The 18,657-nt window shown below is 39.1% G+C and overlaps 2 protein-coding genes across 4 annotated transcripts in view; one reads left to right on the top strand and one right to left on the bottom strand.

The window, feature by feature from the left end:
- macrod1 (mono-ADP ribosylhydrolase 1) overlaps nucleotides 1–18,657 on the bottom strand; it is a 47,750-nt gene that overhangs the window by 21,967 nt on the left and 7,126 nt on the right. The gene's annotated exons all lie outside the window — the stretch shown is intronic.
- Nucleotides 1,271–18,093, top strand: flrt1b (fibronectin leucine rich transmembrane protein 1b). Its single transcript, XM_043256953.1, has 3 exons — nucleotides 1,271–1,433; nucleotides 10,550–10,954; nucleotides 13,528–18,093. The coding sequence occupies exon 3, from the start codon at nucleotides 13,658–13,660 to the stop codon at nucleotides 15,803–15,805; it is 2,148 nt and encodes a 715-aa protein (XP_043112888.1). The 5' UTR covers nucleotides 1,271–1,433; nucleotides 10,550–10,954; nucleotides 13,528–13,657; the 3' UTR covers nucleotides 15,806–18,093.

Below are 18,657 nucleotides of genomic sequence, written 5' to 3'. Positions count from 1 at the left end.
AAACTAAGTATTTCCAACGAATAAGTATGCGCTGTTATTAGTCATACAGATATACAGTATACAGAAAAGGTGATGGTCAAGTGTGTGGAACGGAAGTCTACGTTTCTGAAATAGCCTGCCACCAGGGAGAGGGGGTGAAAGCAGTGAGAGAGAGACGTCGTGTGTGTGTCTGAACAGATGTCCTTAATGTCTGACACTCCAGAACCCTGCAGACACCTTGGCTTGCGCAAACTATTGCATTCATAAAACACACAAACACACATGCAGCCTACTGTACATCGCACAAGCCTCCTCTCAGGAGGACATCTTCATAAACATTTTACTCACTCTATGCAGGGCTACAATTACATGCAAGTCAAAGTCAATCCCACTCACAGTTCAGTGCACTGATAGCTCAGGACATGCACACTGCCTCGCAGTCACATGCAGTCCTAGAGGGAGGCCCTAATAGCAAACTGCATGCCATGCATTAAAATTTAACATGACAAAACCACAAAAAACAACACTGATGATGATGCTGCAGAGAATCACATTATTCAAAAGGTGAATCAAAGTCTCAATGAAAAAGCAAATAAATTCCATAAATTATACATTGTCAATACTCCACCAGCGCCAGCCGAATGGGAGTAAAAAACTGGCTGTAGTGAGCGAACGGAGGGAATATTCTTTGAGAAACCGGGCTGGTCATTTTATTTAGAAGTGCGAGGCTGCATGTGAGTGATCAAGCTAAGGTGCCTGCTAAAGAAAACGCTTGAAATGTAATAGCCTAGCTGGAGAAAATGTATTATTTTAAGTGCATGTGTCAGATGTGGTGAAAACTAAAGTTTGGACTTCGCTGGTAGGGTTTTTATTAGAATTATTTTTAAATAAAATTTTATATTAACAAAATAGGGTCGTGTTTTATTTATTAAACATAAATTGCACACGCCTAAATGTATCCTGTATAAATAACACAAGCGCACGCTCTTATACTATTGTACAGGTTTACAAACGCATACGCATAATATATTTCGACATTTTGAATGATATAATATACGGCTTAACGTAGTATGCGTGACAATATCATATCGAAAGACGGATGTTGTTTTGTTCGTAAGTGATCTATGTTAAAATCCGTTACTCCGTTGAGGAGATGAAGGGGTGGAGAGGCGCGCGTGCGAGAGAGAGAGAGAGCGCGAGGCGCATCGCTGTGAGTGACAGCAGAGAGAGAGAGAGAGAGAGAGAGAGAGAGAGAGAGAGAGAGAGAGAGAGAGAGAGAGAGAGTCTGAGCGCGCGCGACGGTCACAGCGAGCCTGACTGACTGAAGATTGAGACGGTTTAAAACACTGAGAACGGGACAAGTCAAAATCGTTGAAAAACACGCTTTAGAAAAGAAGAAAATAAACATTTCTCAGAATATAAACGAAGGAAAGATGCCGTTTACCCAGACTGAGGTATGTTGCTCTAAACACTTCTTCGTATAAGCTACTTGTTACCAACGGTCAGCCTGAGACCGCCGAGGTACCTTTATTTATTATACGTTCCGCTCAACTCTGACTGCAACTGAAACGAGGAATAAATATGTTTTTATACACCATTACAAGCGTTGTTTAGTGAATAGTGATATATTCTGGCTCGATGCGCAGCCCCTAATTTGTCTTTCATTTGTTTGCTCTTAAGCGCCTATTTAATCAGTCTGAGGCGGCAGTCACACAGGATTTAAATGCAGGCGCTTTGAATTAAGATCCTGGACTGGGACTCACTCATTTATTTTAATGACCTGTTATTAAACGCGCGCGACTGTGTGTAGTGCCTAAATGCGCTTGTTTGCTCTCCTTGGCTATTTAAATACTGGTAGCTATACAATCCGGTGAAGATTTGCATTTGTTTTTGTACTTTCAAACCTGGTGCAGAGTTTGCACAGGAGTTAGTGCATCCGTCTTTGCACTGTACTCTCTGTCGTAATCGGTGTAACGACCATGTAATACAGTAGGACATCTAATAAAATCACTGCATATTAACAGACATTTTTTATGGCACAGATGACAGACATTGCCCAATACCGCAATGTGATTTCAACTGAGATCAGAGGAATCATAAGGCATTTTATAGCGGCTGTGAATGAGAACGTGATGCTCGAGTTATGATTCACTTTTGTATTTTTCTATGGATGTCCCCTGATGTTTATTTTAATGTTCGCATTAAAGTTCTCGTTTTACCAATATCGAGTTTTTCAATAATAGGCATCCGTGCAATGAAAGAATGAGAAAAAAGAAAGAAATAGGGAATTGCAGTTTTAGGGTTGCATCTTATTTATGAAAGCCAAAGGCACTCCTCTGTAAATCTTCAGGGAAATCATCTTGATTTCAGAAGGTGCAGTAAGTGCACAGTGAGGAAGAGCGTGTATGTGTGTTTGTGTGTGTGTGGAGGCAACACTTCTATATTTTATCATATTTCCTTATTTCTCATCTTTTTTCCCTGCCCTGTTGGTGACAGCCAGGAAACAGTGGGGGTTTTGTAGAGTCGCCAGCATGAGTCCATAGCCATGCCAAAACAGTGGGGCCAGTATGTAACAAACACGCTTTACACTGCATGAGAGAAGTACAGCAAGGCCTGCAACACACACACACACACACACACACCTTCTAACACAGGCCCAGCAACTCCAAAACCTTTTTAATTACAAGAATACCACCACAACCATTTTTCTTTTACATGAGCACATTTGAGGTGCGCGCATCAATATTTTTTATTGCGTAAAATAATCTATACGTAAAAATAGGAATAGAAAATCCTGTCAAATTCAAGCAGCTCAAGTGATCCGCCAAAGTCCATCTTGTGGTCACAAAACGCCACATTAACTACATCAAGAGTGAGACATTTGGGATTAGCGCGGTACTTCAGACCCAACTCCACTCACACACAGCAGATTACACAGACTTAGAGCACATCAACTCTAACACAGATTAACATGGTGGTCAAATGCAGATGAGCAATGAAAGAAAGAGAGCAAGAGGCGGAGAGCAACACGGCTCAGTAAGAGAAAATTCACGAGAGATTAAATCTGGTTGTTCTACTTTTTTTTTTACCCCACTTTCTATTGCATCTATCTGAAAATGACCAAAACAAACATAGGAGAAAATGTTACAGTAACATTGAAGAAACCAAATGCAATGTGAACACATTCTCTATATTTTCAGGTATAATGATTTGTTTTTGTTTTCATCTGCAGATACAGCTTTAAATATCTGTAGAAAGTATTGGTGGATCTCTAGGCAGCTCTTGTTGTTTTATAATTCACAGTTGGGCCTGTGAGAGTGGCGTGTGTGTCAGTGGGGTCACTCTGCAGTGGGTTGCATGATAAAAACACAGCACTACAAATTACAATAGGGATAAAGCAGTTTCACAACTACTTATATGTGTGCGTGTGCGTGTGTGTGTGTTTCTTTATATTAGAGGAAAAAATAGGCGCACAGGTGTACAAAGGAATGTACTTAAAATGATTTTTGGCAAAAGTGGAAAATGTAATATACAAACTAACAAATAAACAGACACTAGCTATGCTAGCTTTCAGTGGTCATTTTTATTACAGATAGTTCACTATAAATTATTGACCGTAGCCTTTCTAATGAATTGTTTTGTCAAAGCCACCAAGGTTTGCATCAAAACATCCAAATGCACTTTGCAAACAAAAACTTCAGAGATTAGAGGAAAAAGTGAGATGTGCTTTTTATGGTGAGTGGTGTGCAATTCATGATCTGACTATCGATAGAGCAACTTATATTCCATCGTATATTTTAGACCAGAAAGTTTTTTTTGTCATTTGAAGAACAAAATGGCAAACAACACACACAAATAACAGTTAGTCATATTCCTCTCGCCCTGGCGCTACATTCAGAGCAGGAACAATCACGCAGTCTTTTGGTATGGCGTTAGAGTGCCCATTCAATATACAAGTACTTCTAAAACTGCAGATATACAGTGTTCGCTCATGTTTTCTAGCCTGCCAGCTGTAATAATCTCACACTTGATTTCCCAGTCTTCCTAGCATTACCAAACACTTGTAATCTGGAGCTTTTACTCAGTGCTCTCAACAACAGAGTTACAAATTGTGCTTTGCAGTTTTTGAAAATTACTGCTGCTTGCAAAGCATGAATACATGTATGGTGGTGATCTGACTCAGGTAAAAAGGATCTGTACAGTTTTTTTGGTGAGAATGGTCCTGTTCAATAACCCTGTAACCCACCTGCAGTTAGTGTAATATGATCATCATCGTGATATATCAATACAAGTAGTTTTTTACACAATAACAAAACATACAGACAGAAGATATAATTGTTTTGTGTTTTTTTCTTCGCTGAAATAATAAAAAAATATATTTTCATCATTAATAACATAGAGTATCATAATTCTAATAATTCTAACTATTATTAATTCTAATAATTACTAAATAACTAAGTAATAAAAGTAAAAAATAATTCAAACAATTATTGAAATCGTGTAAACTTTCAGGGATCAAATAAAAACAATTACAAACAATATGATAAAAATACAACAGAACAAAATGGAAATAATATAAAGAAGTAAAAAAATATAATTGGTGATTCACATTTTGAATCTTTGCCTTTTAACCATGGGCAACATGAACGTAACATGGCACGTTTTAATTTCATCCCCTTTTATTAAGTGCTTTCTTTTCATAACGCCTGAAATTGAATGTTTGCACAACATCAATGATCACAATCAAAGCACTTCTGAAAAATCTGAACAAGGTTATGACACCGATACTCTTCTTTTAATCCACTTACTCCAATCTTGTAAAACACTCCAACTGAATCATAATTTGTAAGTTATTGATTCATTATATATTACAGTAAGGAGATTGATGCACAGCTCGAGAGAGCTCTGAGCTCTTAGTAATGTCCTTTTTAAGGGCGGAAATGCAGTCAGACTCGTCTTGCTCTCTGGAGAGGGAACAGCACTCACACAACAATGAGTGTTTTGTCTTATCCTCTGCCAGGCCAGGGTTGTCATAGACACAGGACCTACGTCAGTGTCATTTATTAATCAATGTGGCTGTTTTGGTCATTGACACAAAGTAATTTTTTATTTCGCCTCAATCAAATGATCTTCTGTTAGACAGATCTCTAGATGCGCCTCGCCTGCTGTGAACAAGTCAAGAAAAGACAGTGTTGTCTGAAAGGAAGTATGATAGAGTAGATTGTTTCTGGGGCAGGCAGAGTTTATAGGTAAAATGGCTCTCAAAGAGTTGCTTGTATAGCTCTAGAATCAATGAAATGGAGGCAATATGAATTAAGTGAATGTGGCTCTAGATAATTGGACAAGGTCTGAAAGGGACCCGGAACACTACTTATTCCACGGAAAAACCAGCTGCAAGCTCTGAAATAGGCTTTGATAATGCAACTAGTTTTGAAGTGCTGCTAATTTTAGCATGTGTCAGGTTAACAGAGTGAGTCCGGACATACAAAATCCACAACTGACATAAAGCATCCCTATAGACTGTGCTTTGATTGAAAGCACGTCCATTTAAAGCCTGCAGCGTTCATTGAAATTACATAGCTTATCAAACACATGCCTGTTAAATCATTACAGCTCATTTATAATTTACATGCAGAGAGACCCATTCAACCAGAGCTACAACTTTTTATATTTGTGCTCAGTTACTTAAAGTGATACAGTGTACTGTGGGAAGAACGCATAAATGCATGTACGTGTTTGCGCACAGCATGGTGCCTAGCAGTTTGGCTCTAAATGAGCTATAAAAAAAAAACAAATGCACAGGCCTCCCATAGGAAGCCAAACACTGCTCAGCTTAGTAGAGATCGCTTCTGAACATGGTTCGTTTCACTCTCTGCTCGGTGAGTGGGGTTTGTCGAACATGTGGGCAACTTTGTTCACTGACCTAAATGCATGAATTGTCTTTGTAAAAAAGTGCCACTTTTTATTCACCACACAGTGGGGGCTGTTTATTACGACATTTTGCTCTTTCTTGCTATGTGAAATGCTGATAAGAGAAATTTACCCACATTAAGTCAAATTCAGACAAACCTAATTATTTTTCTTCCCGTGTGCACACTCTGCTTTTGAGTGTTTGTGTTTGATGTTCATAAGCACTGGCTGAGGGACAGCAAGAGGTATGATTGGTTGTTTGTATGTGTGTGTGTGTGTGTGTGTGTGTGTGTGTGTGTGTGTGTGCGCGCTAGAAGACAGAGTGAAATAGAGCAGTGAAGTATCCAGTACTTAAATTGTCTGCTTATTTCCAGTGACTGCATCATTTACAAAGAAACTGGAAGCACAAGAAAAAGAGGATAAAAGGGTAAAGGAGAAATAGGAGTGACATGGTCATGTAAGGAATGCTATTTGAAAGAGAAAGATAAGCTATCTGAAAAGCATCTGTGTAACTTCACATGAAAGTGATTTACGTATGTGTGTCAGTGTTCAAATATAATTCTAATAAAAGCCCATCTCATCCCGCTGGAGGGGTGGATTGTATATTGCCATAAAAATATTGGGATCACAAATGGGAAGGGAGATTGGGAGAAAAATTAATAAATGTAAACAAATGAGAATACAACCGAAGAAAGGAAAATGGCTGGAAGTAGTGACAATGACAAATGCATGTCATATATTTACAATATTTATGATATACCCACCTCAAAACATTATATATGCAATCTTAGATATGTGACGGCAATAATAATATTTCCTCTAAAAAAAAAAAAAAAGATGAAACTGAAAGACTTGTGGAGTAAAAATGTGATTTAGTATTTACCTGTTCATTAGGGAGCATGACGCAGAGAAAAAAATGAGTGATGAAAACTAGAAAGAAGGCAGAATTGTAATGTTCTGTGTTTATATAGTAAAGTCAGTTATCTCAAAAGGAAAACACAGGAATGTTCTACTTTGAAATGTCTAAATGCATTTAATTCATGATGTGATTCATAACATCTTATTTTCAGTATTCAGAGAACAAGAACACAAGAGCATATTTCTCATCGAACCAAGGGCCTTAAAATGCTCTGTTAAACTTCAGGGTCAAAAACAGTACGAGAATTTTTAAATAGATTACTGCTTAGTACACACTTTATGAGCAGATGAAATGTGCAGCTAACACTGACAGAGTTTATATGAGGGGTTGGGGTTCATTCGCATGTTGCAGGTGCAGATATACAAATCCAACTGCGCCACCATTATGCTGCCGCATTTCACTCCATCTTTCATGATTAAGAAAAGGTAAATAAAGCTAATTCATTTTCCACTTTCTGTAGGCATTCAAGTCCATTCATGTATCTTCTTTGCACCTTAAGAATTACAGTACAGTCATGCTGACATTTTGGCATCAGGCATAAAGAAAAGCAAAGAATATTAACAACTGTGGCGTGTCACTCAAAACACACCAGCATGAACTGAAATACAAATCAAAGTCACTGAATATTTTTATGCCACAGAAAAACCCCTAACAGAAATGAATGCCTTAGTTCAAGCTCCTCTGTATCTGTCCTTGTCTCTGCATCCCTATGTAACTATAAATCAACCAGCTTTAAGTATGCATGGTAAGCCTTGATGATTTTGTGTTGCATGTACATTCAAAGGTTCTGTGTTATTGCAATGCTTTAGGCCCGTCTCTACACTCTCTCACCCTGTGCCACTTTAGTGCATCTTTATCACATTCACAAGCCACTGGCTCTGTTCAGTGCACAAACACTGAATATAATAAGGACATAAATCAGTATAGGCATTTATGCATTAATGGTTCACAGATTACAGTAAATGCACTGGTGAACATCCAAGAGGACCGGAGCCAAGAGAGAGAGAAGGCACATAGCAATAAGAAGGGAAACTGGGGATATGGGAAAAAACAAGGTGCGTTCCCCTCTCTGCTCATCCACGCATCCCTGTCACACTTACCCCTCATCCCCGCTTCTCCCTCTCTTTGCTCCTGGTTGTTCATACTAAAAGGCTGCAGTGTGTGGGTGTATGTTGAGAGGCTGGTCACATCCTTGCGTCTCCTGCCATTTTCACTCCCGTTGCTGAATTACCCCTGATTACCTTTAGCTAATTATCATCAGATCTTAGAGAGTGAAATACACACATACGCACACGCACACACATATTACTATTCAGCGCTGCAGAGCCACTGGCAGTTAAAGATCTGAGACATCACCGGACTGCAAAAAAAAAAAAAAAAAGGGAGAACGGTACCTAGGCACCTCATCAAGGTGTTTGTACTCCACTGTCAAAACATCTCTGTGTAGCAATTATATATATTTTTTCTTTTCTTCACTGAATAGTAGGTAATTACAACGAGTAGACTGAGCAACGAATTAGGCTGCTTCCTAAAAAGAAGCTTTGAAGCGTCATTAGCAATAGACAGATCTGTCGTTTCTTGAATGTGACAACTGTAGAATATTCTAGAGCACTTACAAATCTAGAACACAGAGTCTCATTGACGAAACCTTTTTAAAACAGAATTGTGCTGTGGACTATCGCTACAACACTATAGCCTGGAGGCCTAGAACACTAGTTTCACAGGCATGTGCTGATATGGGAACTGAAAAATATCCTGACACACAAGTATGCCCTCCGGCCAATGCTCTGCTATTACAGCGACTATCTCCGTAGCCTCAGTGTAAGTCACATGCACACATACAGTCACTCACTGTTCAGTAAAATACCACAGTTCCTGAGGGCCCTATACCAATCATGTCATATTAACCAAAGTCTCTTACGTCCGCTCTTACATCCAAGGGACCAGACAGTAACGTGAAGCTCTCCAGTTGTTTACATTGTTAGCCAGCCAATACAACAGAGTTATTTATCAGTGCTTGTTGTGAATTAATAATGAACTGGATTTGCTGGGGAATAATTATTTCATGATGTACTTGAGTAATATTTTATGACAAAGCTGTGTGAGGAACAAGATAGACCATTAAGATTTCATGCTCCTTCATGATCCTAAGACAAAGCCCAGGGAGCCCTTCTTTGTGTCAGTGCTGTGAATATGTGTTGTTGTGGATACTGGGCCTGACAGTCATTTCTGCCACCAAATTTGATTCCAATAGGTTCATCAATCTTCCTTCTTTCCTTTACTCCTCCATCTGCCCCTCTCTCTCTTTTCCATTCTCTCTCCCTCGCTCAGCAAATGAGAAATTGAAAGGCAGAGATGGGTAGGTTACGTGCACAGGATGGTAAAAATGTCTGACATGGGCTCATACACATATGCACGTACACAAACACACATACTAACAGACAAACTCACCCTCAAACATGCAAGGGCATACAAATAAAAGCACAGATCTGTCACCAATCTAATACCTTTAAGAACGGAGGACATCTGTACCATCAGCAATATTAACAAACCTGGAGCAGTGGAACTGCACCACCCTACTCCAGGTGAACATTATTACTGTCCATTTTCAGCATTTACTCAAGCACGTCTGTGGATGGAGGTCAGTGCGAGCATGACAGCAGCACTGATATAACCTCTTATCATCTCTCATCATAATCTCTTCCCTAATGTGACTGCCCCATTATATTGTACGAGAGAGAGGGAGGCAGAGAGAGAAAGGTGAACAGAGAAGGGCAACGGGCTGTGTATTTGTCTGGTTTTACACCCGCTAGACATTTTAAGGCATCTGCCTCAGTAGCCGTTATGTTTTTTTCCACTATCTAAGAGCATTGATTGGCGAAAATTCCCCAATACGTTCATTGATTTTAATTAGCCTTCTTTGTCCTTATTACTCCTCCTCTGCTCAATTCCCTTTACATTAGCTGTGTGCCTTGGAAATGCTCCCTGTATCCTCACACACGTGGTAATATGGGCCTCCACTGATCCATCTTCACCAGGCTGCTACGTCCACATGGTGCATTAAATTTCTGCAATAATGTTTTTGATCACTCCCAATCTATGACTGGACCGTGAAAAAGCAATTAGACTGGGAGCCAGTGGGACCCAGAGGAGACTTTCAACATCACAAACACAAATCAACCACGTCAGGCTTGGGAATTTAAACAGATTCAGCACACTACGATACAAAGAGAGTTAACAGTTGCTGGTTCAGAGGCTTAGTCCCAAAGCAGTAGTTCTAGAAAACATCAACTACAAACACTCAATGTGAAAATCTAAATATATGAAAATACACTATACATAATTTTAGACTCACCTAAAAAAACTTGATTAATCTTGGAAATCTGGCAGGAAAAAAATCTTGCTCTGTCCTTACCTGATACAGAGAATTGAGTCAGAACAGACACCCATCATTTCTTGCCATACCTCAGTCTTGTCAACAATGTGACCCAGTTTGCAACAATATGTGTGCCTTGATTTTTTGCATTTTTGGTCCTGGCTATGGCTTAGAGCAGTCTGTAAAAGAGATTTTCCACTTAATTCTGCACACTGAACTTGACTTCACCATTTTCAGAGTTGATATTCTTTGAAAAACCGTTCTTTTTAGGTCGAGCCAAGTTTAAAGAGAAAATGACACACTGAATATAAAAGTCTTCTGTCCTGTCCTGGCACTCTAATTCACTGAAAATGTTTTCTTCATAGGTAACACAGTCTCAAAGATGAGGGGCTACAACATCCCTGTGTTCCGTCAATCCTCATTCAAGGATACACAATCAACATGATGTCAACTTTAAAGGACACACTGCAACCTAAATACACATCATCGGCTCGGATATACTCTTGCTATACGGAAGTGATGAAAATTTTGATTCTATTGATTGACACTGGAAGAAATTCCCAGGGTTTTTCTGGTTGACATTATCCTTATTTTAGTGCCTACAGTTTAAAGGAATTCTACTAATAAAGGGCTGCAATTTTGGTCACTTAAGTCGAAGGACAAGAAGAAAGACAATTTCCTACTTTGAATTAAGAAGACAATTGTCACTGTTCAAACTCTGACTGCTCAGACCTACTTGCCAAAGGACAATGTGGGACACTCGTTAGATGGTAAGAACAGTCGTTTATAATTCTTTTGCAAATAATACAATATAAATACAATATGAAAATGTGTAGAGTTGGGTGGCTGAATAAAAAAAAGACAGTGCAGCAGGAAAATATCCTTTTATATTGTCAACAGAATTGAAATGTACACCAAAAAGAAAATAAAGAAATAAAGACTCGAGAGAAGGATCAAAAAAAGCAGATTTAGGCAGAATGAAAATGCAGGATTGACACAGGAGGATCAGCAGGATACACAGGAAAAGAAAAAAAAACAGTACGATTAAAGAAGAGTATAAGAAGAGATTACAAGAGATTACAGACACACAGTAGGCGGTTACGGAGATGGCCAGGATGAAAACCTTCTTCAGAGCATAGAAACATTTGAGTGAAGGATAGAGGAATAGATAAGAGATGCAGAACAGTGAGAAAAGTAAAGTTAACCTTCCTACACACAAATGTTTCAAACCATGTAGCAAGTTAGAGATGTAGCTTCTTGCGGTCACTCTGCCATCTAAAGGCAAACTTGCAAGTTGTTTTGTACATCAGCTCCACAGTACTCTGACAGCCCCAAACACATGCAAAATGCTACTATATTTTACTAGCTTTTGAAAAAAGCTTATGAAAAAGTCTTTAGCATAACGGCATGTTTTATTAGGTATTCAGCAGACCTTTTTGCTATTTTCTTTCCTCAGTCATCAGGCTTCCACCCCTCTTTGTGAAAATACACTGGCAGGCCTGAGAGACAGCTGATTTTTTTTCCTAAAAATACCCAAATGTATACACACCGGGAGGCCCATTAAATGTGACATTTAAATTGCTTCCATTTTCACGCAACGCATCTCATTTAAAAAGAGGGACAGCTTTAAAAAGGAGATAGTCAAAGTGACAACAATGATATCTGATTTTTTTAAAAAGCAGCATTTTTGCTAATCGTTGTCTTAGAATGTTAAAACTGTGGTCTATAGTCAGAGCAAACAAGATGAAAGCGTTTCCAATAAAATGGAATAATTTCCAAGAAAAGCTAGCTTTTCTCTTTCTAATTTCCTCTAATTTCCTTAAAAATTTTTCCATTTTTAAGCCCCAACGATCAATTTTGCATTGGTGCTAGCACTGTTTAAGGGCTTGTTTTGCATGTAGTCGCTGCCTAAGGTAACAACGTTTGTATCCAAGAAGCAGCCAACCAACTCCCATCTGGCCTGGCCTGCAACACAAACAACCTTGAGTCCAATCCCATAGGATGGCAGGCAGCAAAAAGAATGAGGCCCCAGCAGAGAGTGATGTACACCAAGCCTTTACACACAAATACTCACAAAAACAAGTACGTTTTGGAGTAGTCACATAGGAGTATGCTAATGTCTCAAAATTGTGCAGATATGTACACTACGTTTTTATGAGAAAATTCATTACAAAAAGAAAACTTGTGACAAGCTGAAAATTAAACAACTGTAATGTATTGCCACAATAAAACATTACTGATTGGTTGGCAGTTTTATTATAATACTAAACAATGCTTTTAAAGATGCTTCCAGGACTAATAACATTTTGGCTATTTAAAAAATAATTATATCAATCAATGTAGGATATATTACAAAAAAATGTGGGGGTTATTGAATGTATACTATTATTTATTTTTCTTTGATACATTTCAGACCTAAGGGGGCAGTCTATATATTCAATTATTATTATCATGTATTTATTTTTTAATATTTCCATCTAAATTGCAAATAGTCTTTGCCTTCTTTACGCAATTTAACACTGGTAAGAGTCACAGACAAGGCTTACAGGGAATACACACAGAGGAAATTCACAATCCCTGGCCATCTAGTCAATGACTGGTTAAACACAGAGTGAAATCTCTGTTGGGTATTCTATGTAGTCTCTCTGAATAATTCATGCTATTTTGAAAACAATAACAACCAAGAAACAGCATCCATTATGCATGTCAATTTGTTGTAAACGTCTGTGGTTTTCATCTAAATCTCAATTGCAAATCAGGCCGAAAACGAGAACTCTATCTGACCCTTCCGTGAACTTTCAAAAACTTGAGCTAAAATTAAACTAGTGATTTATTCAAACACAATTGCCTGCTACATTTGAATTGTAATATGACTTAAGGTCAATCCAGGAATAAACCTGTAATTGTTTTTTCTGGAACTCAAATGTCAATCACATTTTAATATAAGTTCAGAACGACCACCTCACACCTACAGTTTTCAGTGAGTAATATAGAGGGGAATTGTTACATTCAACTCTTTCCACACAATTCATTTACATAGCTCAACTGCAGTCCATTTGCTGTTCTCTTTCAGTTCTGTTTTATTTTAATGTTATGTCTAATGCTCCCTATCTTTCAGTTGCTCTGTTAGGGTTATCTAGAAAGTGTTCAGCTTGACTGATCTTCTCTGCTCTTGCTTACTAACCTCTTACCACCTTGCAGTGTTTTTCACATTTAAGCAGAAGTCATGTAAAAGTCAGACAGCATACTGGAACAGATATGTGGACTTATAATTGCACTGAACTATACACTGAATTTACCCTCTGTATTTTGAAAAAAAAAATCTTTTCTATATTTCCCACAGGTTTGTGATCGGAAGTAAGGAAGGGCAAGTAAGACCTGCGTTTTCCCAACTACACTGACCAAGAATATTGACTTAAAAACATTGGGTTAAATTACCTCTGCAGAGAGAGTGGGGTACACTGCCTGGAATTATGGCCACAGAGAGCCTAGTTGAACTCCGCGATTGGTTGTTTCTACTTCTCCTATGTCTAACATTATTGGTTGAAGTCCTTGAGTTTGCTGCAGCAACAGCTGCTGCCGCGGAGGCAGCACTTGGGGAGGCGGAGCTTCAGGGAGACGTGCCATGCCCCTCAGCTTGCAGGTGTGATGACGGCTTCATTTACTGCAATGACCGTGGCTTGAGTATCATCCCACCATTACCATTAACGGCAGCCGTGCTCTATCTGCAAAACAACCGCATCGACAACGCTGGCCTACCAACATCTTTAGAGCGACGACTGACTGTGCGAGTAGTTTACCTTTATGATAATGAACTTGATGATTTTCCAACACATCTGCCTCCGTCGCTACGAGAACTTCACCTACAGGACAACAATATACGAACTTTACCCCGTTCCGCTCTTGCACGGCTCCCCCTACTGGAGAAGCTTCACATGGACGACAATTCGGTTTCAACCGTGAGTATAGAAGACAAAGCATTCGCCAACAATCCGAGGCTGCGTCTTCTGTTCTTGTCACGCAACCATCTCTCGAGTATACCATCAGGACTGCCTGCATCACTCGAGGAGCTCCGCCTAGACGACAATCGGATTTCAACTATACCAACACATGCATTTCGAGGTCTCTCCTCTCTAAGACGTCTCTTCCTTGATGGAAATCTGCTGGCAAATCAGCGTATCGCAGATGATACATTTTCACGGCTCTCTAATCTCACAGAGCTCTCTTTGGTTCGTAATTCACTCCAGGCACCACCATTAAATCTTCCAAGTATGCATCTCCTTCGCCTCTATCTACAGGACAATGCCATTGCCCACATGCCACGAGGCTCCCTGGATGGCATGCGAAGGCTACAGAAACTGGATCTATCAGGTAACAATTTGACGACTCTCCCAAGAGGTTTATTCAAGGACCTGGACAACCTTTCGCAATTACTTGTCCGAGGAAATCCTTGGTACTGCGGCTGCAACCTTCGCTGGCTTCATGACTGGTTGCATGAGCGAGGATCATCAGTGACTGTGAGAGGTTTAACTTGCCATGGACCAGAGAGACTAAGAGGCATGGTACTAAGGGACCTTACAAGTCAGTTGGAAGACTGTGAGGTCGGCGTAGATACTGCAGGTGGAATAGTCGGAAACGATGGAGCAAAGAAGGAAAAAAGTTATTTTCCTACACAAGCACCAGCTACAACAACCCCTCCACTTCCGCAGGGTTCTCTCTTTACCCTCAGATCCAGACGACCAGGCCACAAGTATTCAGATATTAGCCAGGACAGTCTTGGAGGTGGAAATGGAGTTACAGGTAAATCATTACTAATCAGTGTAAAACCTCTCACACCAGAGACAGTTCACATTACCTGGCAGGCAGCACAGCCAGTCCCCTCCTTCAGACTTTCCTGGTTGCGATTAGGCAACAGTCCTGCAATGGGGTCAATCACAGAAACACTTGTGCCAGGGGATCGCCGTGAGTATTTACTTACACAACTACAGCCCCAGTCAAGTTATATAATTTGCTTGGTGCCTCTCTCTGGAAACGATGGTAAAAGAACCTCTTTTACAGCAAGTGGAGGTTTAAACATAAACACAAACTCAGAGCATGAGCACCCTGCTTGTGCCAAAACAGAAACTGATCCCCTCGAGCAGCCTATTTCAGACCAGGACAGTGATCGAGGAACTGACCAACTGTCAGCCCTACCACTTGCTGGAATTATTGGAGGTGCAACAGCACTGGTGTCTTTGTTCTTAATTTTTGGCATCTTCTGCTGGTATGGACACCGTGCGGGGTATCTTGCACCAGGTGACCATTCTATATACGGCAGAGATGTTGTTGGGTCTCGAGGTGCCAGCAAACATTACGATGACTATGTTGAGTCTGGAACCATAAAAGACACATCCATCTTAGAAATCAGAGCTCACGGCTTTCAAATGACACCAATGTCTGCCCAACAGCCTTTGCAGCCCAAGGCAAAAGTTGAGGATATGACATACATTCATACTATCTTTCCCTCTAATAATGCAACTCTATATAGGAGCACCCTGAACCACACAGGAAATCCAGGCTATGGAACAAACCGAGGGTACAGAGAAGGGGGAATTCCAGACATAGATTATTCATACACGTGATAGCCTTTTGTATAACCCCCTTCCTATTCTGTTCCTGTTATCAGGTAAAGCAGTTGGGTAAGGGTTCTTTTCCCTAGGTTCTAAAGTAGGGGTGTGCCGATTCTAAAGGGACCATTTTCCCCCATCTATCATTCACAAAATCTTATTACTGGATAGAAAATTTCAAGTAGATTTTTTTCAAATCAAAATATTTATACTTAAAATAGAATAGATTTCTCACCATTGGAGCACTGGTGTAATGTGACAATGTTTGAAAAGAAAATCAGGATTCTGCAAATTGAATTGGGTAATTTAGTGGTGATGTTACAAGAATAAAAATTGTGAATTACTATTCAAGCCCAGGTGTTAAAAAGGCTATATGGACTGTTCTATTCTACATAAATGATGCAAAACAATAATAAAATGGTTACATAAAAACAAGAACACCTTGCAATACACTCTTAAAAATAAAGGTTCTTTATTGGCATCAGAGGTTCCACAAAGAACCTTTGCCATCCATAGAACTTTTTCATTCCGTTCAGTGGAAAGAGGTTATTTAGATTAATAAAATGTACTTCAAACTAAGAAAAAAAAATCTGAACCATTCAACTGAAAGGTTCTTTGGGGAACAAAAACTGGTTCTTGTGAAAACCCCTTTTTGGAACATTTATTTTTAAGAGTTTAGTATGAATTATGTGAATTTCATTCGGCACACCCCTATTCCAAAGTACCCTTTGTGCCTCCTTTAGTCTGTTTTTAAAACATTGTTCTTAATGGGAATAAACCCTTTGGAACATGCTTAAAATAACTATAATAGTCAGAAAGTGCCAGGGATACCACTCTTGGTGTTGATGTTATCCAATATTCAGATGATAATTGAAGCTGTTTTTGCATCTTAGTACCAATGATTATCAGTGTCCTAAAACTAGCTCATTTTAAGGGTTAGCATGATGATAATGATGATGATGATGATGATGATAATGATGAGATCTGGGACCGGGTTCATATAGATATAATTTTACTACCTGGACTTTACTGTGTATATATGCACTGGGGAAAACTGATGCCTTTCTGTTCTGGGGGACACTGACGACGGCAACAAAAAAAAGAAATCTTTTTGGGGGGCTGTTATTCAAATTCTAATTCTCAGTTCTCTCTCCCTCCTTTTATGGGCTTTTCCTTTATTCTCTCTATTTCTTTTGCACGCAGCACGAGGACTTTGTTCCCAACCCAGAGAGCTGACAGTGGTGATAATGGTTTTGACAATGAAAGACCTCAAATTGCTACTGGGTTTCTTTTCTTTTAATGAGAGTGAGAAAAGTGGGGTAGAAGGAGACAAAAGGAAAGAGGAGGAAAAAGATGAAGGCACAGAAAAAGGTTTCATGTTCACAAAGAAAATTTGTCCAAAAAAATAAGACAGTGAAAAGTGAATATCTTATGAAAAAAAAAAAAATCACATTTTTCATTCACCACATAGAGGTTTCAAGAACAGTCAAAATATGCCAAGCTCAGTAGTTTTACCTGCTCGACAACAGACAAATGCACTTCAATTATGACGAAAGGAATGACTTTAAGAAATCTGAGGTTATTTAAACTAAACAGAATGACAATCATAAAGGGGGCAAAGCTAATTGATGAATGAACCCAAACTGACAGGCTGACATAGATAATGCAGTCAATTCAGCATGTAAAAAAGCTAACTGAAGGGCAGGACTTGTTAATACAGAACATACCAGAAAATATCATGGACATGAAATCTAGTAGGTGACTAGAAAAAATGATAAATGATCAGACAACTTTAACACGTCGGCTCATTACAATCTTTGCGCATTCAGAGTGTATCTATACCCCTGAGGTGCAGGAAAAACAGAAATCAGGGATTAATAAAATATGTAACACTGTGAACCTCTGCATCTTGTGTGTGGGCTAACAAGGAAGAGAGAGAACAAAGGTCTTTAATTGATTAAAGACAATCCACTTGTTTGTCTGACTTTGTGTGACTTAAACGCAGCATTAGCCGGGAGAGTAGAAAGGTAGGAACACTAAAAGGATATCCGTACCGGATCTGCAATTTTCCAGCCTTTTTCTGATGCATTTTAAAAGTGAACTATTCAAAAAGTAGTCCATGTAAATCTCTTCTTTCTCTCGTTATAGATATGGATATACATCATGATGAATAGTAAATAAAGCTTGTTATCTTTTTCATTGATATATGTATCATTAAAAGTTGTGATGAAACACATGGTCGATGTGTATATATATATATATATATATATATATATACAGAAATATATCATCTGTATTCCAAGGAAACATTTCCCCTGCACTTGAAAATAATATCAAATTCATGTATGAGACAAAATCCCCTTGTCAGTTCTTAAGGTCCTTATGAAGCTAAATCTCCATGGTGGCATTGATAGGCATATATGGCACACATTCATCCGCTGGAAGAGTGAATAAGGAAAACAGCCATTTTGATAGTGTCTGTTTAAAAGCAAACATGCCTCCAATCTGGAGAGTGTGGTAATGCCTGTGTAAGCAATGTAGAGATCAATATAATGAGAGGGGGAAGCGCAGGATACAGTATCCAAGAAAGAATGGCCTTTAAACACAAGCTCTTCAATAGCTTAATGTGTACGTAAAAGCACATGATGTCCTCAGCGCGGATTCTCAGACAACATACAGTTCAATTAGTTTTTTGCACCTGTTCCCAAACCCATTTCTCCAAAAATCTAATTCTAGATAATTGGAAAACAGCACCTTCTTTCATAGAGATTTACAATTCACAGCAACATCAAATTATTGAGCCTTATTAAGCATTAAGACTGTTGCAGACACTGACATATGGAGGAAGGTGCAATAACAGCATCCGT

The sequence above is a fragment of the Puntigrus tetrazona genome, chromosome 14 (genome assembly GCF_018831695.1).
Source record: "Puntigrus tetrazona isolate hp1 chromosome 14, ASM1883169v1, whole genome shotgun sequence".
NCBI classification, from domain to species: domain Eukaryota; kingdom Metazoa; phylum Chordata; class Actinopteri; order Cypriniformes; family Cyprinidae; genus Puntigrus; species Puntigrus tetrazona.
Note: the sequence above shows the minus strand (reverse complement) of the source record. Positions and strands in the feature narration are given on the sequence as shown.

Coding starts and splice junctions, on each gene's coding strand:
- flrt1b (XM_043256953.1), top strand. CDS start 13,658: ATGGCCACAGAGAGCCTAGTTGAACTCCGCGATTGGTTGTTTCTACTT.